The sequence below is a fragment of the Poecilia reticulata genome, chromosome 12 (genome assembly GCF_904066995.2).
Source record: "Poecilia reticulata chromosome 12, P_reticulata-male-v2, whole genome shotgun sequence".
NCBI classification, from domain to species: Eukaryota; Metazoa; Chordata; class Actinopteri; order Cyprinodontiformes; family Poeciliidae; genus Poecilia; species Poecilia reticulata.
This window is the reverse complement of record NC_088841.1, coordinates 19,920,224-19,942,747: the sequence shown is the minus strand read 5'-3', so window position 1 is coordinate 19,942,747 and position 22,524 is coordinate 19,920,224. Positions and strand designations below refer to the sequence as shown.

At 37.0% G+C, this 22,524-nt stretch overlaps 1 protein-coding gene across 3 annotated transcripts; it reads left to right on the top strand.

The window, feature by feature from the left end:
• Positions 1-458: 458 nt before the first annotated feature.
• LOC103473545 (SMAD family member 2) lies at positions 459-18,637 on the top strand. 3 transcript variants are annotated; one of them, XM_081613199.1, is made up of 11 exons: positions 459-620; positions 5,080-5,592; positions 9,858-9,947; positions 11,227-11,420; positions 11,615-11,749; positions 12,190-12,252; positions 12,612-12,665; positions 12,780-12,992; positions 13,581-13,718; positions 14,230-14,374; positions 15,106-18,637. In XM_081613199.1, exons 2-11 carry the CDS (start codon positions 5,336-5,338, stop codon positions 15,227-15,229), a joined length of 1,413 nt encoding a protein of 470 aa, XP_081469325.1. In that variant the 5' UTR covers positions 459-620; positions 5,080-5,335; the 3' UTR covers positions 15,230-18,637. The 3 variants fall into 3 exon arrangements, with proteins under 3 accessions (XP_081469325.1, XP_081469324.1, XP_081469326.1); XM_081613198.1 differs by having other exon boundaries at positions 12,190-12,264; XM_081613200.1 differs by lacking the exon at positions 9,858-9,947 and having other exon boundaries at positions 12,190-12,264.
• Positions 18,638-22,524: the final 3,887 nt, after the last annotated feature.

Below are 22,524 nucleotides of genomic sequence, written 5' to 3'. Positions count from 1 at the left end.
CATCTTCATCAGACTTTGACACGCTTTTATAGACTGTAACACAGACATAAAATACAATTTCTGTTTTAAAAATAAACAAATGTGTTATGAAATGTCCATATTTTTTGAGAAACTGAATCTATGATTTTTGTTAACTACATTTGTCAAACAGTTAACTTTTGAGTTTTCTTTTTTTAATTTGATTTCTGAGAAATAAGCAAATATATGATAAAATTGTAGCTTACTGCACTATATTAAAAAATATGAATGGCTGTAAGTATCCACTAAATTCTCACTGATCAAAATCAAAACTGCAAAAACACCATTGTTGGCGTTAAAGCATGACAGAGGTATGTTGGGACCAATAGAATGAACATCTCTCAATTTGTTATTCGCTGATTCCCAAGATTTAGCCAATAGAAATGAGGAGGAGGCGGGACTTCAGGAGGCTTCTTTGAGTGGGGTTTTTTGCGTGTAGCGATGCATGTTTGGTTGAGCTATGAATGAAGGGCCATCATTCCGGTGGCTCCGAGGAGGAGAACACAGTTTTTTACTCTCGCTACGTGTATTTAAAATGAACGGCCAGGTTTTTCTGTCAGGTACTTGAATGACCAGTCAACCACATTCCATCTTTTTGCTGGGTAAGTGTATTTCAAAGTATGTTTGAAGTCGTTTTTTTGTTTTTTTGCGGTGACTAAACATTCAACAGTCCTCTTTATTTGTCTGTGGCACTCAGTAGCAAGCTTGCTAGCAGCTTTTTTTTTTCGCACTCTTTATATTGCCAAGCAGAATACGTTATCAGTCGTTTTTAAAGTGAAGAAACCTATGTTTTTCTCTTTATTTGTACTTAATGGATGGACATCCAGCATTTAATTAGACTCGCTTTTGTCTGACTTTAGCCAAAGTCGCCAGCCATGGGGTTGTTTTGAATCGCCGTTAGCGTTAGCTTATTCTTCAGATCGTGTGTATCTTCTCCTCGGAGTAGAAGTAACCCAAACACGCAGTTTCTCACACAAAACCAGACTCTGCTTACAAAACAACGGAGCTAATATTTCCTACAAGACCCTGATAGCTGGAGCTGGGATACGTTGTAGCCATATCATCACCTTTTCCCTCCTCTCTCAGTTAATCAGCTAACGTAGAGACTTTTCCCTCTTACTTTGAGGGCTCCTAGTGCGTTTTGTTCCTGTGGTATTCCCAACAACAAAGGCGTCTGTTGTTTCAGGAAATTATTTCCTCTCATTTGTGTATTAACCTTTAGCTGGAGTAATTACCACAGCAACATCAAAGCCTTCTCCCTCAAGCTCTCGGTAATGCATTCTTGCAACATCTAATGGTGCTGGCACATTTATTAAAGGTGTAGCTAGGTATGCTTGCCACATTTTCAATAGGCTTGCTTGTCAAAACAAATGGTTTGGTTTTAAAGAAAATCGGAGTTCCGTTTTAAATAAATACTATTAGTATTATGTGCTGGTTTAAAATGGAGAAAGTTTCAGCTTGTAGTATCTAAATTCGGGGAATTTATGTCCCTGCATTGATGTCGATTGAAACATTTAAAAAGATGGGACCCAAAGGGAGATACTCATCGAAAGATGCATTCCAACATAAAGCTAGAAATGGTTAAATGAACCACTTTGGCAATTTGTAACAAACGTGAATGACAAAATAGTTTTTTACTGGTATCTTAGTTCTTGCACATTTACATCAGCAGATTTATTCCATCACTTTTATTTTTTGTATGTAGATAAATTAGAATATGATAAAACCAATTAATTCCAGGAATTTAACACAGAAAAGGAAACTGCTTTACTATTTTGATTCATTATATAGAGTTACATATTTCAATTCTTGTTTTTTTTTTCTTTGCTTTTTTGCGGAAACTGTCATTCGTAACTGTGTATTGTATTATAACGTGTTGAAAGATACCTGTAGGTATGTGAAAACATTGAGATTGCATTTAAAAAAAATATCAACTCTAGGTAAATAAAATGTAGATTTGGTCAGACCTAAAACTTGACTTCATGCCACAGCTATGTCACAAACAGGAAGTCAATAAAAGGATAATGAATTGAATTCTAAGCTAATGGCTACAGGAAAAAAACAAACAAACTTGTTTTTTAGGCAGCAGGGTGACTACAGGTCTAGTGACTGGAACATAAACTGATGGCACTATACCTAGTATGAGGGTTCTTTCTTAACACTGCGTTTTGGTGGTATTTTTAACAAACAACAAAGGCTTCTGTTGTTTCAGGAAATTACTCCCTCTCGATTGTGTATTAACCTTTAGCTGGAGTAATTATTACAACAGCATGAAAGGCCCTCTCTCTGAAGCACTCAGTATTGTATTCTTCACATCTGCTGTTGTTGGTACATTTATTAATGTAGTCGCCTGTCAGCAACATACACCTTTTTTGTGATTTAAAATAAGGATTTTATTTAAAATGGAATAAAACGGTGTGTTAACGGTGGAAAATCATCAAACATTGATACCCCTTTGTTAAACCTGTAAAGTACTGATGACCCAAAATCATAAAATTATTTCATGCTCATTACTGTAGATATAATTTTTACACTATTAAAACCAGCTATAGAAATTCTGATGCTTGGGAACAAAATGGTATTCTGCTTATTCTTTTTAATATAAAAATTATTGTAGAATTCTGGAATTAAGACATTTTTTCAATTATTGATGGTAAAAAAGACATTTTTTTAAATATTAATTTTTGTTATCTTAACTAACAGACTACTTAGTTTGTTTCATAATGTTTTCACACCTGATATGTCTGTGTCAAGTGTGAAAAGCAATCAATTTCAGTTTGAATTTGAACCAAAATTGCAACATTTGCTACATTTTCAGCTGATGTGATTTCATTTGAACTCTGCACTGCCAACCAAACCTTTTGAAAAATCTGTTCCCCTCCCTTGCCAGTGGTGGTGCTGCACCAAGAACTACTGAAGGAAACATCACAAAAAAACCTCTGAATACGAAACAAGGGTGCAAGTTCCTTCTTTACAAAATGTAAACAAAAATGGCGTGGTGTTAGATTTTAGCGGTTGTAGGATTTTTCTTCTGTATTTGGTAAAAGACCACAAGACATTTCTCCCGCTGGTGCTGGGCTCGCACCTTTGTTTTGGTTGTGTTTACCCAGAATGCCCTGGGTAAACACAACCAAAAGCACTAGAGAAGGTGCTTTAGGAACCTTCTCTAGTCAGCTTGACATTAACACATTTTTACCAAACAAGATTTCACTTCAACCGTACCAAGACTTAGGTGGACCACAGTTTGCTTTTTAGTTCCCCATCAAAATTTAACACCTCTCCAAATGAGTCTGAACTTTCTTGACAGATGAGCTCGAGTTTGATTAAATCAGACCAAACAGAGCTGGTGGGAATGCATCCTCTAATATACTCGTTTCAGGTGAATCAGGAATGTTGTTTTTAATGCACCAGAGCTGAAACAAAAGCTGCAGACTCAGTGATAGTAACATACCTATGGAATATTTTGACCACGTGAAGCCAGTGCTGCCTCGTTTGGAGTTAACTATTTTCTGTGTACTGCGCAGTTCGGAAGAAGTCCAGAGGTTAAGCATGTGGATTTCCTTCTAGGAGAGAGTAACACACAGATGAGAGTTATCCTGTCTTCCCTCTCAGCTAGGTTGAGAAATTCTGCATTGCTCTTTTTCACAAAGGAGTCTCTCAAGCGCTATTGATTAGTGTTGTTGCTCCAGAAATCTAAAGGCTGGAGGAGATTGTGGATCTCCAAAGCTTTAATTTACAAAGCAAATTAAGACTTTAATTTGCTTTGTATGAGCTTATGAGAAAAGTCCTACTTCGGGGGAGTTTCAGCTGAGCTCTGCCTTTGTGTAACTTATTCTTGGTAATGAAGACGGGTGTATTTGTGAAGGTATTTAAAGTTTAGAAACTGCCATTTAACACTGTTTAATCTATCATCTAAAATTTGGGGAGAAAAAAAAAAAGCTCTACTAAGCAACCTGACAGGTCACATGAGGAGAGCATTAATCAGAGGAGGCCTGTGGTAACTTTTGAGGAGCTGCACAGCTCTATTCCTAAAGAACCTGTCGATGGGCAAGCTTTTATAATTCACATGGAAGAGCTAGATGGAGGATTTCGTTCAGAAATAATTGGCTATTGATGCTACATTTTATTTAGGGGCATTGGAGTGAAGCGGGCTGAATACAAATGTGCGTCTCATTTTTCAGATTTCTGATAATTAAGAAAAAATAAATACATTTAGTTTTGCTTTCCCTATTAAGAATGCACTGCTTCATGTTTTTCTATGATCTAAAATTCATTGAAGTCACAATGAAGTTTGATGTTGTCATGAGACTTAAAGGGAAAGAGTTTAAGGGGGATGAAAATATTTTATGTGGATCAAATTGGCTTTGATTTTTGATTCCCCAGCTTATTTTTTTTTCCCTCTTCACATGAAGCAAAGATGAGCATAAGCATGCTGGTGGGTGGACGTCTTCCAACATTAAGAGTAAAATCAATGAGTTTACAAATGGACCGGCATACTTCAGATGTTAACATTGATTTTTACAGAGCAGCATATGAGCGACTGTGATGTCATACGTTATTGAATTTGACATTATGCAATTTTTCTAGGTCAGGAAGCACCACTTAAGGATACGCAGGCAGTTTTATACATTTTCACGGATTATATAACTAGAGTTGTTTGCATTATGCCATTAGTGCTTATTAGCTGAACATTCTCACAGGTGTTTAAATTGAAACAGATATATTTGCAGCTTTCCTCTGTCGTTGAAGAAAGCTGTTGTACACAAGGTTTGATTTGATCTTCCTATTTCAATTGAGAAACAAAACAGGTATGATTATTAGAGGTTAGAACACACCAGATTATAGTTCTGTGCACAAAGTGCAGCTAATTAATGGTCTAGGACCACCTCTAAGAACAGGGTGTGTAGTGTTTTGACTACCACCCTGGTTTATTGTCTTGTGAAGATTCTTGGATCTTGAGGCCGTGTGGTTTCTTGGAAAATGTCTATTGTTCTGAAAGAAATGTGCACAATCTCATCAAAATTTGTCTTCCACTGATTGCCGTTTTCTGTCTTTTCTTAGGTTTTTCTTGGATGCTCTATTCAACTCCATACATTTTATTCCTCAAAGATCCCGCAGGACCTCTTTAGACCAATGCCTTAGGTTTTAAATTGCTTTCCAGAACCTGCACACAATCCGTTTATATTGGTGCAGTTTTTTTTTTTGCTTCAATAGAAGTTAAACCTCATCTTCCTAATCCTCACAAATCTTCACCTGATATCAAGTTACAAGGGCCGTCTGAACCCTTGTGCATACGTGACAGAAAGCAAGAGCCACCATGTCCTCCATTCTTCCCTTCACACCCCCGGTCGTGAAGCGCCTCCTGGGATGGAAGAAGACTCCGGCCGGGAGTGGAGGAGCGGGCGGAGGAATCGGTGGAGTCGGGGAGCAGAACGGAGGAGGGCAGGAGGAGAAATGGTGCGAGAAAGCTGTGAAAAGCCTGGTGAAGAAGCTGAAGAAGACCGGCCAGCTGGATGAGCTGGAGAAGGCCATCAGCGCACAAAACAGCAATACAAAATGCGTAACAATACCCAGGTAAGGGCAGGTGACAAGAATTTTTAGATGCAAACACACCATATCCAACTTTTGTGTTATCGTGGGAATCCTTGAACAAACACGCCTAAAAATCTTTTTGTCTCTGAGAGCATTTTCTTTTTAGAACCTGTGTTGCTAATTCGTCACACACACACATGCATGCACACTCCAGCACCACAGATTTTTGATAAGCACAGCAGCGGTGTATGAAGAAACAAAAATGTGAAGAAAAGGATGATGGGCACCCACACGGTCATCAGAAGTGCAGTTTTTGTTGAGCAACAGTGGGTTCACTTCCCTGTTGTGTCGTGCCATAGGTTAAGAAGGCTGCAGAAGTGAAACCCAGCTTGAGGAAACAGATGTCCTGCACCTATCACCAGCAGAAACAGTTCTAGATTTGACTTGATGGACATCAATTAAGATATTTAAAAATGGTGTTTCCTCTTCCACTTGATACTTTCACATCATCTGATTTTAAAAGTATTTCTTCACACAGGCCCAGCAGATTAAGTTGGGCTGCCTTTAAGTGTACTTCCCCTCAGAAACGTAGACTAATAAAACAAGTTTGGTTAAAGCAGTGTGCCGCACACATCTCCACTCATCCCCTTCGCTTCACACTCGCTGTTGTGTGTGTGTGTGTGATTGCGTCCCCTTACAATAGTGGAAACATAATTGTAGCCCCTGCTCTTTATGATGACATAATGGTGGCATTTGATTGTATTGAATATTTTTATTATAGCTGCAGCTAATGATGTTTCTGATGACTAATATGTTTGCATTTTTTTCTAATTGGTCAAAAGGTATTTTAATCCATCGCTGCTGTCTTTTGGCACACCTTCTTTTCTCACTCTGTTGTATAAGTTATCACAATAAATCAAAATGAATCATGAAGGACGAATTGGGCATGTGGACCATTCAGTCAAATAAGCTGCAAAAAACTGTATTATTCCACACTGAGCAGAAACATTTTATGTCTTCAGACACTAATCAAACTCTTTAAAATAATATCTGTTTAGTATAGAACGATTCAGTCCAGGTGTTCCTGTACTTTTATTTTTTATTTTGATTTTGAACTAGACCTGAAAGGTAATTCAGATTTCTTCAAACTATTGGAAAAGCTCTTTACTGAACTGCTCCATTGGATCCAAAATCCAGCTTTGTCTTACTTTTCCAGCTGACCACAGGTCAGCTGACCTTCAGTGTACATTAACAGATGGGTGAGGGGAAGTGCTGCATTTCTCTATGCTTCATAGCTTAATTTATAAATAAAAATTATAAAGAGTTTTTGTTAGGACTCCCGTTCATGTCTACCTGCAGGATGTTTGTTCATAAGGTGTCATATTTTGTAGAAAGCCACAGTCTCAAATTAGAATAATGTATATTGTGTATACAATATTAATTTAACAGAAAGTGGATATAATGTTTCAGCAACTTCCTGTTTTGCATTGAAAACATGTATGTGGTTTTGTGCAAAGCATCTGCAATCTAATTTTGGCTCAATGTTGTTAATTACTAACACTAAATGTCGCAGCCCTAATTAATTGTTGATGCCGTACAAAGAAGGTTTCAGCACAATGTTCTTTGTAAGTAAAACATACTCGGCCACAGAAGCTGATAGGTTTGGGAGCACATTTAGGTGAAGATACATTGAAATGAAACGATGCAGCAACAGATAAAAGCACAGGAAAGGGAGTTGCTGTGTGCATCAAAACTTAGAAGTTTTCAAAGTTGATGTGGCATATTGTCTTTGAATCTGAAACCTCTAAAAAAAAAAAAGGGTGATTTACGTGGCGTAGCACTTCTATTGTTAAGAAAAACATTCTTATCAGTCGAGAGTTATTGCTTTGGAGCCAGGTTGCACTAGAAAAGATAAAGAAACGATGTGTTTTTATCTGCATCTGGGCTTTCTCTGTGAACAGAACAATGTGACCCTAAGCTGGAGCTGATCATAATCTCACTCACAGGAAATGGCAGTTTTAGTAGCCTGAAAATGTATAGAGATTCTATGAAAATGTTATCTACTGAAATGAGCTTTATGCTCCTACTTTTGCGCTTTTACTACAGCAAAATATGGTAACACTTTATTTAACGGGGAGTGCATAAGACTGACACGACAGTATCATAAACACGACACAACACCTGTCATGAACATGAACGAACCTTTATGAATGTCTGACTGTTTTCACGAAGTGTCATTCAGTAAATGATGACACTTTTGGTGCAAAGTTGCTCTAAAAGTTTCCATGAAAGTCCTTTAAAAGTGCCAACTTGGCAGTGAAGTGTCATTATTTACAAAATATGTGCTCCTTTATGTTCATGACAAAAAGAAGGCTCCTACATTTGTCCATTGCTTGCACAAATGACACCTATGGCTTTTTTAAAAGACAAACCAAATGAGATTTATTCCTGATGCATATTTTCACCCCAGATTTAAATCTCTATGCTCTGTACCCAATTCTGAAGTTGGGATTATAAAATCATGTCTATTTGTTTTATTGTTGTTGTAAAACTTCTCAAGAAGTTCCAGGAATTGAGAAGTTTTTAGGTCAGTCTTTTCAGTTTATTTTTTTCAGGTGTGACACGGTTGAGGCACACTTTTTTTTCTGCATATTCTAGTTCAATGACCTGTTTTGCTACAAAATAAATTTTAGCATTTCATCTTTTCTGAAATGTCAGGAGAACACACAAGTTTACTTTTAGGATTCCAGGCTTTTGATGCATATCATTCTTTCCTTTAACGTGAGAAAGTAAGTCTGATAGAAGCTAAAGTTAATTGCTCTGGATATTGTCTTGTAGTTTTCATCTACAAGAACTGGGGCTTGACTGTCAGGAGAGCATCTGAATAACATTTCTCATATCTACTTCTATCATAATTCATGTGAAAACCTGTAAATGGTGTTTGTTTTTAGCTTTCAAGTGAGCAAGACACTTGGAAAAACAGTTTTTACATTTGATGAAACTCTTTTTCTGCTTGTACCTGCAAAACGTTGTGTGTCAATGTGTTTTGAGATAGAAAGTCCTGTACAGATAGGCAAGACAATTATTTTGATCAAAGTGAAAAATCTCCCTTTCTTTGCCTGAACATAGTTGCAACAAACCAACCAACATTTTGGTCATTCACATAAATATGTTTAGATTCAGATTTTCTTTTTCCAATTTAAATCATTTAGCCTTGTTTTTGAATTTCTTCATCCTCAGTAAGATATATTTATGTAATTTGTCTTTCTTTCCATTTCACTTCTTTTGTCTTGGAAATATGCATGAATGTAACCTTTTTTTTGTACATGTGCAACTCAAATAAGGGGTGAGACTTTTTCTAATTGTTGAGAAACTACAAATTGACAAACTTCTATACTTTACATATTATCATCAATCTCGTGTTGGTTTAATTTTTTTTATATCACTGAAAGGTTTTACTCAGTTTATAAAAATATATTTATTGTTGAGTATTTTTCCCAGTTAACTAAATGTGTTCCTAGATAAATGTTAGGTCTCTTCCAGCTCCTTGCACCGTTTGATTGCATCATATCACTTTTCATCTCATTTGAAATTGTCACGTAGTCATTGTTCATCTGCTTGGTCATAGTGGAAAGTAAGAAAATGTTGCCAAAAGTATTCGCTCTGCTGCCTTGAAATGCATAAGTTAAGAGACATCCATTTTTAATCCATTGGCTTTATTACAGCATTGATCAGCCAATTGCAGTGCAATTGATTGATCCATTAATGTTGGACGAGGAGGCCTGTTTTCCAATCTCCTCATTCTAAATAATTTCAAAGTTGTTCAACATATCTTCTTACAGTGCAGCAAAAATTTTCGGATTGGGGGCTTTCACAAAAATACAAAGATAACCTTGTATTTGTAACAGTTCTGTCAGGCAGCGCCTTTCTCTTGGAAGCTACCAAAACTCCTTCAAGGTTGTTGGATTTCACCCTTCAGGTTAGGATTAATTTGTATTTTTTCACAAATGTTTATAAAAGAAGCCTGGGTTCCTGGTTGCTTGAAGTTGTTTTTAATAACAAAAGACATGTGTGACAATAAAAGTAACTGAAACAGCTGAATTCCATTACTTTGGAATTGGGTGAGCGAATACTTTTGTGTGTGTGCGTGTGTGTGTGTGTGTGTGTGTGTGTGTGTGTGTCTTTATCAAGATATCAACTATACACATTTGTGATTTCATTCTTTTAAGTTGAAACACCTCATGTTTACCATCTGTTTGCTTTTATTTTGATCATGTTTTCCACTTGTCCTGTGTGTGTGTCTGTAGCAATTGCTCAGAACTGTGGGGTCTGGGCTCAGGCCACACGATAGAGCAGTGGGACTCTACAGGCATGTACGGATACCCTGACCATAGCAGGTGAATACACTCGCATGCACTGTCAATACGCATCTCCCGTTTCACACAAAAGCATAAAAATAATGCTCACTTGTTGCTTTAAAACATACATTACCATTGCATTTTGTGCTCATGTCCTTTGTTATTGTTTATGTTGGTTTTACTGCTGCAATTGTAGAAATACTTTAACCATTTAACAATTTGCAGAGTAAGTGATGAGAAGAGCCTGTATGTGTTTATTTTTATTCTTAAATACTTTTTTTGTACCAATCAGCCGTACCATTATGGCAATATAACCAATATTGTGGTCCATCTTCTGTTACCAAATCCCTCTGACGAGTTAGGGTATTGACAAAGAATGTCTGGAATGTCCTGAAGTGTTCAGTGACAAGACTTTAGAAAAGGAAAACAGTTTCAGCCTAGGGGCATTTTGCTAAGGACTGCAAATCCATAGACTGATTGTTTTCCTTATTTTATGCCAACTAGCTCACATTCAGTAAGACATTCTCAGTTGGTTCTCAGCCAAGACTTTAATTAGGCCATTCTAACACCTTAATGTACTTTGGGTCATGCTGTTTGTGTAGTGTTTTCCTGGAAGTGTCTTGTATTTCTCAGATTGTGGTTTGCTTTTAGAACTGCTCTCCCGTGTTTCCTTACACAGACCAACTTTTACCAACTTTCCCTATACTGACTGAACAAACATGGCCTCACAGCACCCTGCTGCCAGCACCATGTTTTGTTCATCATTGAACCAAACCTCCTCCATTGAACCATTTTTTTTTTCCTATCTACTTATTTGAGTTCTGAGGGCAATTGGTTGTGCTACACTTTATTTAGGGTGTCTAGAATAAAGTGGGCTAAATTATTGCCTTGGTGCACAGCACACTTTTAGTTTTTCTTCCCTTCCACTTCACATTCTGGTTCTACTATTTGTAGGTTTAAAAAATTCCATAAAATACATTAACGTTATACTACACTTTTCCTAGAAGAGCCATGTGGCTTAGTTATAACAGCTTAATCTTTCTAAAATTTTTTATTACAATCAAAATAATAATTTGATATTGAACTCATAGTTGTAGTTAAACGCTGCGTTTTAAGGTATAAATAATGTCTCCTCAAAATGATTTTTTTATTTTTTTTGCATTTAACCTCAATAGTTTATTGTATCTTTGCGTATTACCTCAATAAACACCACCAAACTTGAAAGTCAAGTGCTGTACAAACGCATTGAGAGTCTGTCTACTGTTCTTCCAGTTTTCTGAGTTGAGCTATCTGCCTATTTCCTTCCCGGTCACATCAGGTCACTGGATGGCCGCCTTCAGGTTTCTCATCGTAAAGGCCTGCCTCATGTCATCTACTGCCGCCTGTGGAGATGGCCTGACCTTCACAGTCACCACGAGCTTAGGGCCATCGACACTTGCCAATATGCATTCAACCTCAAGAAGGATGAAGTTTGTGTCAATCCTTACCACTACCAGAGAGTGGAGACGCCTGGTAATGATAATTGGAAAAATATTTATTTTCTATCCAATAAATGTGCACTAGCAGGGCGGAATTAAGTTCATGTAGTATGTGTCTTCCTTGTCATTGTACAGCGTCTTCATGGCGTTTTTCAAATATGTTGTCTCTATCTCCTCAAATTTGACTTGCATAGGGGGAAAAGCAAATTGTCTGACTTTTCTTCTTAGTGCTGCCTCCTGTGTTGGTGCCACGCCACGCAGAGATTCTGACCGAGCTTCCACCTCTAGACGACTTCACAAACTCTATCCCTGAAAATACCAACTTTCCTGCAGGCATAGAACCTCCTAACAACTATATACCAGGTTTGTATTGGGCACAAGGGTACTTTAACCATCTTCACACATAATCTGTCTAACAAGCCCAACATATTCAATTCAACGTCTGACTGTAGAGTTGAATGCACTCATTGTTTTAAATTGTTTTTCCTCTTATAAAATCCTTGGAAAACATTTGGATAATAATCACTTAATTACAATACAATTTTATTTTTAAGTGATTTTGGTTCAGCAATAATTACATTTCTGCCATAAAGCTGCCTTAATTGTTAGACATGAAAACTTAAATAAAACATATTAGAAGTAAGATCAAGTTGGAGCTGGTTGAATGCACAAAATAGGTTTGTGTATTCAACCTGTTTTCTGCTTTCCAAGCGGAAGCGCTTGGAAAACAGAGGCCACATTTCAGCTCTTCACTAATTAGTTTTTCATGAAAACAAATGCATTAAATTATTTCCTGTTTACAGACACTCCTCCTCCGGGATACATGAGTGAAGACGGAGAAACCAGCGACCAGCAAATGAATCAAAGTATGGAATCAGGTAGATTTGATAGTTGTAGTTCGGGACTTTCTGTTGAACTCCTCTGAAGCATACAAAAATGACCATTTCAGACCAGTTAATGCGCATAAAATTGTGTCCCTCAGTATCCCACTGTGTTTAAAATCTCAATTTATGGTAGAAAACAAAGTTCAAAATAGATTTTTCAAGCCTTTCCGCCATGAAAAATTATTAATCATTTGTATTAGTAGCAGAGGTAACATCATCGTCACACTAAATATAACTGGTCCCAAAATGACAGAACAAAATATTGATTTTCACAGCAATATTGTTGTTCACTTAAGATTGTAGTAGAATGAAATAAGCAGAAGTGATTGTTTTCCCACCAGGCTCACCAGCAGAAATGTCACCAAGCGCTCTGTCACCGGTCAGTCATGGCCTCGGTGAGTTAACTTCTTAAACAAATTTTTCAGCCGTGGAAATGAATGGATCACTGACACAATTTGGGGTCCTAAAATACAAATTGAACAAATATTTCTTTGTTGTTCTCCTCTCAGACCTTCAGCCGGTCACCTACAGTGAACCGGCTTTCTGGTGCTCTATAGCTTACTACGAGCTGAACCAGCGGGTCGGTGAGACCTTCCACGCCTCGCAGCCATCTCTGACCGTCGACGGCTTCACGGATCCCTCCAACTCAGAGCGCTTCTGTTTAGGCCTTCTCAGCAATGTCAACAGAAATGCCACTGTGGAGATGACAAGGAGGCATATAGGTATAGACTGTAGGCAGTAGGTTATAACTTATTACGATTACAAAAAGGGTGCTTATTTATTATTTATCTACACTCTTCTAGTGTGGTGACAGAAAACATTTTCCATCAGTCTTTTCTGTGAAGATATGTAATAGCTGATGTCAGCAACAGATGGGAGAGGGGCAGTGCTGAATTATTCTCTCTGACTTCTCAATTAAACATCTTTATAACGTAGAAATATTATAGTGTAAATTTGTTGTTTTTTAAAACCTTCACTCGTAACGAGTTTGCTCCTTTTAAAATGTACTAATAATCACAAATTGCTTTAAAGAAGGTGCATTTAGTTTTACATGTATTTGACTTAAGTGCTTACAAATTCAGATTTTTCAGATCCAAATAAGACGCACTGAAATTTAAAAAGAAAGTTCACGGGATATAAATACATTTCAGATTCTGATTTAACTTATCACTCATGTAAATATGATTAAATCTAATGATGCTAATTTGAAAGGCTGTGTAGTTTTAAGCTTGTCCGCCTTTAAGTTATCACCTTGGGATTCCCCCCCACCCCCTCTTTCTTGTCCTCACGTTTTGTTTAAACCTCTGCAGGCCGTGGTGTCAGGTTGTATTACATCGGAGGGGAGGTATTTGCCGAGTGCCTGAGTGACAGTGCCATCTTTGTTCAGAGTCCCAACTGCAACCAGCGATATGGGTGGCACCCAGCTACTGTCTGCAAGATACCACCAGGTTGATACACATTCAAATATTCTTTTTTTAAAATTATTTTTCTTTTACTTCCTTTGTTGATGTTTTGTGTCTTGTTTGTACTAAAATTCACCAAGTAAACTGATACGAATGAACGAAAGCTTGAAAAAGCCACAAAGAGCTTCCATAATGTGACAGGATTTGTCACACACTCGCCCACACACTGACTCATCTGTACCCATGTAACATTGAACATTTAATTCATGGCCAAATGGACTGGGTGAGCAATATCATTGTTGAGGTAGAGGACGCTTTACTGAGAATCGTGCAAAGTGAAGATCGGGATGTTGCAGATGTTCAGGGCCTTCAGTAGACAACCCACACACACGTGACAGAGCTTGTTTCTCTAATTGTAGCTACATAAAGTAAATTCAACAGTTCTGATTGGTCATAATTTCACAGTATTTGTTCCAGTTTTCAGAAGAGTTTTTAACATGTCAAAATTTGAAGAATAATTATTGGGTGCATTGGTCTTTGTTTCTACTCTTCTTAGGCTGTAATCTGAAGATTTTTAACAACCAGGAGTTTGCAGCCCTGCTAGCCCAGTCGGTCAACCAGGGCTTTGAGGCAGTGTACCAACTAACCAGAATGTGCACAATCAGAATGAGCTTCGTCAAGGGTTGGGGAGCAGAGTACAGGTAAGTTATGCCCTTAGACTCATTATTCCATCATTCTGTCATCCAGGACAACTGTAGGCTTTTAAGATTCCTACCAGATCACTGTTGCCTTGTAAAAATTTCTTAGCGTTTCAGAGTGTAACAAGATCTAATTTTTGGAGTGCACAACTAAATGTTATCCTGTCCACAGATTCTTCCACATAACCAATAGACCAAAGTAGTTCCCTTAAGGGTAACATGGGGCTCTCGACTGCTTTGATAAATGCTGTCCATATTTGGCCTGTTAATTAGGCAGATGGTCATTTGTTTGCTGATGTTCTCCAACAAAACTCTGCGATCAACCGTATTTATACTGAGATGAAATTTCACACAGGTCACCTTTACTAACTGGTTTAGGTGACTTGTGAAGACAAGTGGTTGCATTGTAGTTCAGAGGGCAAGGTGCTAAATGCATAAAACTTTTTTTTTTTCTTTTGAAGCCCATGTGTAAACACTGCAGAACTGTTTAGTGGTGTGTGCTAATAAGATAAAAATATATCTTTTTGTGGTAAAGTGACAAATTCTTAAAAGGTTCAAGGGAAGGGAATATTTGTAATTGGTGTATGAACACTATAGGCTGTTAAGATTCCTATCAGATTAGTGTTTCATTGTATTAAAAAGAAAAGTTTACTAAATGTGTAATTGAGAAAATAATTGGCATTTTTTGTATAAATGTATTTTCCCTTATCTTTTGGAATGTCCTCTTTATACAGACGCCAGACTGTAACCAGCACTCCTTGTTGGATCGAACTGCATCTCAATGGCCCCCTCCAGTGGTTGGATAAAGTGCTGACCCAGATGGGTACCCCACAAGCTCGCTGCTCTAGTATGTCCTAAAACGAGATCCATGCAAAGTCAGACTGACATTTCACAACGTCAAAACAGTTTGTCTTAAAGGAGACTACCATGCAGTCTTAAATAATGTACTAATAGCGTTAAAAAAATAAAAAAATAAAAAATAATTAAAGCAAAGAACAAAATGTCATACAGTGGACCAGAAGATAGAAGAACGGCATCTGTAAAGGATTACCCTGGAAGTTTGTTTGTGGAGCTGAATATTCGTCAACCTTTATAGTTGAAATTGGCCTGCAAATCCATACGAGAACTCAGTGTAGAGAGAATGATTTCCATTATGGACAACGACGACGTCAACATCTGGGCTCTGATCAAGAAACCTGAAGCAGGACTGAGCCTTACTGTCCTCAGGGACGACACAGCAGTTTTGGGGATCAAGCACGACACCTAGTAATTTTTAGAAACCGTCTGTCCTAACCACTAGCTCAGCTCAACTCTTTGATTTAGTGTGAATAGTTCAGTTTACACGATGTTAACCAACATCTATTTAACCAAAGTCAGACTCGCTACTTGGCATGACTTTTCCCCCCCGTCATCCATCCTGTTTTATCCAAATTGTTGTGATCATTGACCTGGTTATCCTGGAGGTTATCTTCAGCTCTTGAAGGAGACAATTTGTTGGTGTTTGTATCATCACACGCACACTAACACCCTGTTTTTAACTCAAATCGTCCTCTGCAAACTCAATGTAAGTTTAAAGGTGTTTGTTCATTGGATAGTTGGTCAAATTAAAACTCCTATATATAAATATATTTATAGCGGTATCAGTGATTGCTCAGCACAAATAAATAATGGATAAATTAAGAAATTCTTAGAACAAGAAGAAGAGCATACAACATCCCACCTCTCTGCATCTGCAGGAAACCAATCAAGTGTTTTTTAACAAATTCTTTGATATCACTGTATTTAACCCACGTTGCATGCTCTTACTCCTTCTGTTACACTATGTACCAGTAGCTTTGTTTAGAGCTTCATCTTTGCTTCTTTCTGTCTGACACGCAATAAGAGGATTATCTCTGAGATTTCCAAATGTTTTTTAAAAAATGCACAAATCTAATATTTTGAACTGATGCAGTTTTCAAATTATAACAAATTATCAAGAGACAAAGTCCTCCAAGGTGGGACTTTAATCTATAAATCTATAAAATAGCTTCTATACTGTACTTGCACTGCCCCAAATTATGCACCCCTAAGAAAGTTGCCTTCGATGTCAAATACAATATGCTCTGAAATGTCCATTTAAAGTAAACATGCATTTTCTCCTCTCCCTCCATTGTCATTGTAAAGAATTTTGTTCTTCAGTCACCAAATGCGTTCGTCGACCTGAAAACCAGCAATCTCATTTGGTATTTTACAGTAAGGTGTTCAAGCTTTAAGTGTTCAACAAGCTAGTTATACGACACATTTATCGTTTTCTTTACAAATGGTTTTAGCTACATTTATTTTGTACTTTTTTTATATATATATATATAAATATATTTAAAATGTTCTCTTTTTCTTAGATGGTATTTTTTGTTCTTTAGGAATACACTTTGTTTTGAATAGTTACAGCTTGATGATGACTTGTGATTTTGGTGTATTATAAGGATTTACAATTTCCAGTAACTTACCAATAAAACATGTTGAAATGTGCACCCTTCAACTCAGAATTTGGCTACTTGAATCAAAGTGACAAGCTCTTTGATTATTATAATTAGCTACTCTCAATGTTGTTGTTTTTTTTTAAATAGATAATTTTATTATTACCAATTTTTCAGCAGCGCAAAAGCTGGGGTGTAACCAAAGACTAAGCGTGCGCATAGCATTTCAGGACTCTGCTTGTTCAGTCATCTCACTTTTTCTGAGAGAATTAAACAATGAAATAGCAGAGTTTTGGTGTAATTTGACCTATTTTACAACTGAGGAAACTGTTGAAATGTCTTACAACCCAGAACATTCCTGTATGCAATAGACATGGGTCGCTATAGGATTTTCACAGTTTGACGGTTAGAGATTAACGTAAAGACTTAAGTCAACAATCCTGACCACATTGCAGCACATTTGGATGAACACTGTGGGTATTACAGTTTTATAATCTGACATTTCTATTCATACCATATGTCTAAATAAGTGTGCATATTGCATTTTTATCATCCTGCTTTTTATTAGATCATGTGGGCTGTACCACAAGATGATTTTTAAACTTTGGTCAAGGTAAGTTGCCCATGCCTGTTATGCATATGAAAGCTCTCACCAGCATTAGTGAAACAACAGATTCAAAACTCTGTGCTTACACACTGTAGATTTTTGTTTACATGCTCATATTCACTCCAAGCCGGGTTCTGTTTAAGTGGACATTAACGCATGAACAGAATGTCTTAAAAAATAAAGAAATTTGAAAATTGGGTCAAACATCTAAATGTCATTTTGACTCATGATCTCCAAACGAAATTGAATTATTTGGTTTGCATGCTAAAACCGAAGGGAAACTGCACATTACAAATATGTTTGGTAAGACAAATCACAGAAGGTTTTTTTTTTTGTTTGTTTATTTTTCCTTTAAACATTTGTCTGCACAAATTTGAAGAAAAAGTGCATAAAAGCAAATGTTAGTACTGCAGAGTAGCTTTGTCTGGATGCTTATTCAGCCCACGATGACACCTTGTCATGGAGAACTGTTAATAGTATTTTTTATTTCTTTTGTCTTTCTTTAAATTGGATTGAAGTTACTTATGACCTGAAGCCGATTATATTATATCTCTGTTCTGCAACTTTCCCACCTGTCTTGTATTTTGCTGGCTCAGCCAACATCTTACAAGCTGAGACTAAGATATGTTTACTTTTATTTCACAAATGATACAAGTGTTAGTTCTATGCATTGACCTAAAAGTGTTTGAACTGTATGCCCAGGAAATCTTCTTGATGGCTATACCTTTTATGTGCATATTGCCAGGATCCATCAAGAGCCTTTGCAATAGATTGTACTGTCAGACCAACCAGCTGTTCTCCCTTTTAGAGGCAAGCTGCAGTCAAATGCGGTTGTGAAGGACACTTTAAAACATTCTGATGTCTGCATTCCTACATACAGATCATATTGTATTTTCTTCTTATTGTGATGACAATTGTGTATTCCAAAACGAGCATCTTTCCAGCAAATGTCCTATGAAAGAAGCTTTTTGGATAAAGTGAAGTTCCTACATGTCACTTGTGATGTTGTATAATGTTATATAGTTACTTTTTATTTTTCCATACACGTTGTTCCCTCTGCTTGCTATAAACGGAGCATATCCACTAAAACGCAGCCTGTTAGAATCGATATTCTTCAAGAAATGATCTCCATAGGCTTTCCAGCTATCCAACATTTACGACTTCTTACAGTGTACACTAATAAAGCTGTTTTACTTCAATGAATACTTTTTGGAATTTTTCATTGTGCCACGTCTACAGACCTAGAAACAAACTTCAAGCATGTCTCTGGCTGAAAAGTTTTTTTGGTTTTTTTTTGTCGTCTTTGTTTCCCCGTATCTTGGTGTTTTTTTTGTGTTTTTGTTTTTTTTAACTAATACATTTGAGCCATATATTTACACATTTTGTAGAGTTCAAAAACAATTTTAGGGTTTGTTTTAACAAATGCTATTCAGTCCATCTGTCTACCATTCCAGTGAACACTATAGGGGAAAGTAGGAAGAGATTGCTGCAAGCACCGAACGACCAAAATAGTAGCTCAGTAAGGGCTCAAGTTAGTCAAATGCTTAAGAATCAAAATTTAAATCTGCCTATTCTTAATAGAATAGAAACAAACTTTATGGTACTCTACAATAAAGGCAAATGTAAGTGCAGTGTTAAGAAAATACTCCATTGATTTAAAATGGCACACAGACTGAAAGATGTGGTACTAAGTAGTATAATTAAAAAAAATTACAGAATGTGAATGTATATTTGCACCAAGAAACAGATTCTTTACAAAAAGTGGGAAAAACTATGCAAAGGGAAAGTATTTGAAATGAGAAAAACTACAAATACCAATATGCATGTGAACAACATACTAGCTTTAGTTCAGAACAGAACAGTGACATTTATAAAAACAAACTTGATTCTGGAGGAAAGACCTAAGGCTCCTTTATGTATCTAGGGTGCACTGGTCTGTCACAGAAGGAGCTCTCCAGTTCAGCAACAGCTTCATGCATGGGGCGGGAGACAATGGAGACATTGTCCAACAGGAGAGTTATTCTGTCTTCTACCACCTGCACTTGAGGGGGCATCCCATGACAAAGTTGGCCTTTATTTACTATTATTTACTTAGCCTACTACTGACAGCTTCATTTTAGTACTTACTGTGATGTCACCTACTAGTTATATACATTTTCTCAAATTTTAGACTGAAGCAGTAAATAGCAAAGTAGAAAGAAAATTATGCGGTCTCTTTTTCGGCTGCAAACATTGCGGCGGCAGAATCCCCTTAATAGGAATCGAGGTAGTAAGTTGGACCAACAAGAAGGCTCCAGTCCTCGTTTCTGCGTGAACCAACTACCGCGAGGGCGTATTAATTAGATCAGAAGAAGCAGCTGCGCGAGGTTAGGTTTTTTGTTTTGTTTTCTGGTTTTCCGCTTGTTTTTGAGCTAAACTGATGACTGACGCTGCTAACGTTAGAATTTAATCGTTCAATTACAGGAAGTACACGTGCCATTTATTTTACCCACTTGTTGAAGTTTCGTATCATTGACTAGAAAGGTAAGCATAAAATAGCATATTTTTTAATATTCTAATTTTAAACGCTTCTATTTTACACACAGTTTATTAAAACTAATCTATCAGTGCTGACATTTAGGATGTAATTCGTTTTTTTGTTGTTTTTATTTTTCAGTTTTACAAGTTTGTTTCCCCAAAAGCCTGAAATTGTCGGAAGAGGGCGCCAGAAGCACACTAATAATTTTGAAGAATTGAACGTAAGTCTGAAATTTCTGATATTCGTTTAGATCGTCTGCGTAAATATTGTGGTTCCGACATGCTTAGAATAGCTGAGAGTTGCAAGGTTTTGCTCTTTTGCTACATTATGTTTCCTTTTTCCTTAATTGTATAACTTTATTCAGAAGTGCATGCACTCCCGACCCTGAAGTATTTCATGTACCATGAAATCAAATCTGAAATATTTATCATGTTGTGATCAATGAGAATTATTATTGGTTGCAACAATTCTAATTTACATTTGTAAAGCATTTCTACTAAAGTGGATTTGCCAAACAATTTGAGCATCAAACATGTCTGGACTGTCAGAAGAATTTCAGTCTGTCTTTTTGCTGTTGCAAAAGTTCTAGCAATTGCTAAAACATAAATGTTCTAACTGTATTAAGAGGACGACTATTTCTTGCTTTTATTCTGTTTACATATGTATGGTTTTGTACATGCATAGCCATGAATTTATGCATTTATTTATTTTTAATGCGCCAGAGTGAGTACTTCAACTTGACCCCCTCCATTACCAGAGTATCATCAGGCATTTGTTGATCCTCAGCCTCCATCCATATGTTTGGCCTTGGATTCTCTCAGGTCTCGTGAGTCCTATTGCCATGCAGAGCAGTGAGGGTTTCCCAAACAAATTAATACAGATCCTGAGTGTACCTAAACTTTCTGGAAGAGTAATATAGACTGGTAATGGGGGTGGCCATTTTTCTGCGGTTGTTGTTGTTGCTGCTGCTGATGTCTTAGAACTGATTTCAATTAAATTCTTTGTAAACATGATCCAGTTAATGCTTGTAATTTTAGCAGCCTCTTAATGGACTAAAAAATTATCGAATGCACAACAAGCATGAGCTTTCATACAGTGGCTGCAGATGCTAAATGGTTCCTCATAACTTTCAGTTATTTAGTTATTGAGGTTGATGAATTACTGTAAGCACCACACCCAGTGTAAGCTCGAAGTTAGAACTTAGTATTTATGCTGCTTATTGTCACATTCTGTCATGTTATATTTAAGTACTAGAACCCATTCATGCTACACTTATTTGTGGAAATAATACATTTACAACAAAGACATTGAGATTTTCTTTTGGTTTACTATTCGTTACTTCCTGTTGACACTGCAAGTCAGGACATATAACCAATGTGCCGAACCACACTGTCATCCATCTTTATATGACTTTTGTGTCTGATTTCTTTTGCTGACTTGACTACATAGTTTTAAACTTAACCAGCAGGGAATATGAAAATGTGTATTTATTGTCATCAGTGCATTGTGCCATGTATATGTCTATTTAGAGTTTGGCTTTATGTCCCAAAGAAATATTTATGGCCATAAGAACTGCAGAAGCATATAAGTTATGTAAACTATTAAGACTGGTTCTAACCTACTGCTGACCCAGTGGTATAACAATGCACCATGTAAAGCTTTTGTACTTCAGGCCTCTTGATCACACTAGAGTGTTGGATGTCCTGTGTGTGTGTTTTGGCTGACTGGTGGTGCGGGGCTGCCTTGATCCAATATATGGAGCACAAGTAGACAACAAACGAGAGAGCAAAGAGAAAAGTACAGCGAGAAGCAAGGAGAATAGAGAAGGGTGTAAGAAAGAAGTGGCTCTTCTGTGAAAGAAGTAAGAGAAGTAGAAGCCTGGCCCATGTAATTAGGTTTAAATGAGTTTTCCACTGACTCAGTGGGTCATGGTAGCACTGGGACAAAGACGGGCTGAAGGTCAGGCAGTCATCGAGTCGAATCGAGCATGACTTGGTTAAAGAAGTCACAGGCTCGTGGCAACGTTTCCAGCGAGCTGACCGCTGCAAATGTATAAAAAGCTTTCATATCACCAAGACTTTCTTTGAAACTCCGTTATCCATTGGGCTAAAAATTGTTAACTGGAATTGGTATAACAGCTTCAGAATGTGGGCTATGTGGGGAAACCAGTAGATGGGACACTCTTTTCCACTGGCAAAATGAAGGGATGGTCCACATTAGAGCAGTGTTAAGTGAAAATCCAATACATTTTTTTATGGTAAATTTAAATTAAGGCAGCTCTTTTGGGAACTGAAACGATATATTGCTACATATGTTGCTAGGTGTTTAAACTACTGGTTCACAATGGAAAACAAAAGGACGACTAAAATTCTTTAGCTAACTGTTAATATATATATATATGTATATATATATATATATATTTTTTTTTTTTTTGCTGCTCATAATGGTTGCTGCAAAGTGTACATATTTTATGTGTGCTGTCTCTAAGAGCAACAGCTATGGTTGAAGTTCATCATATTATTTTATGCTAGTTATGTGGACCATTTAACCTTTAAAAAAAAAAATCTAAAAC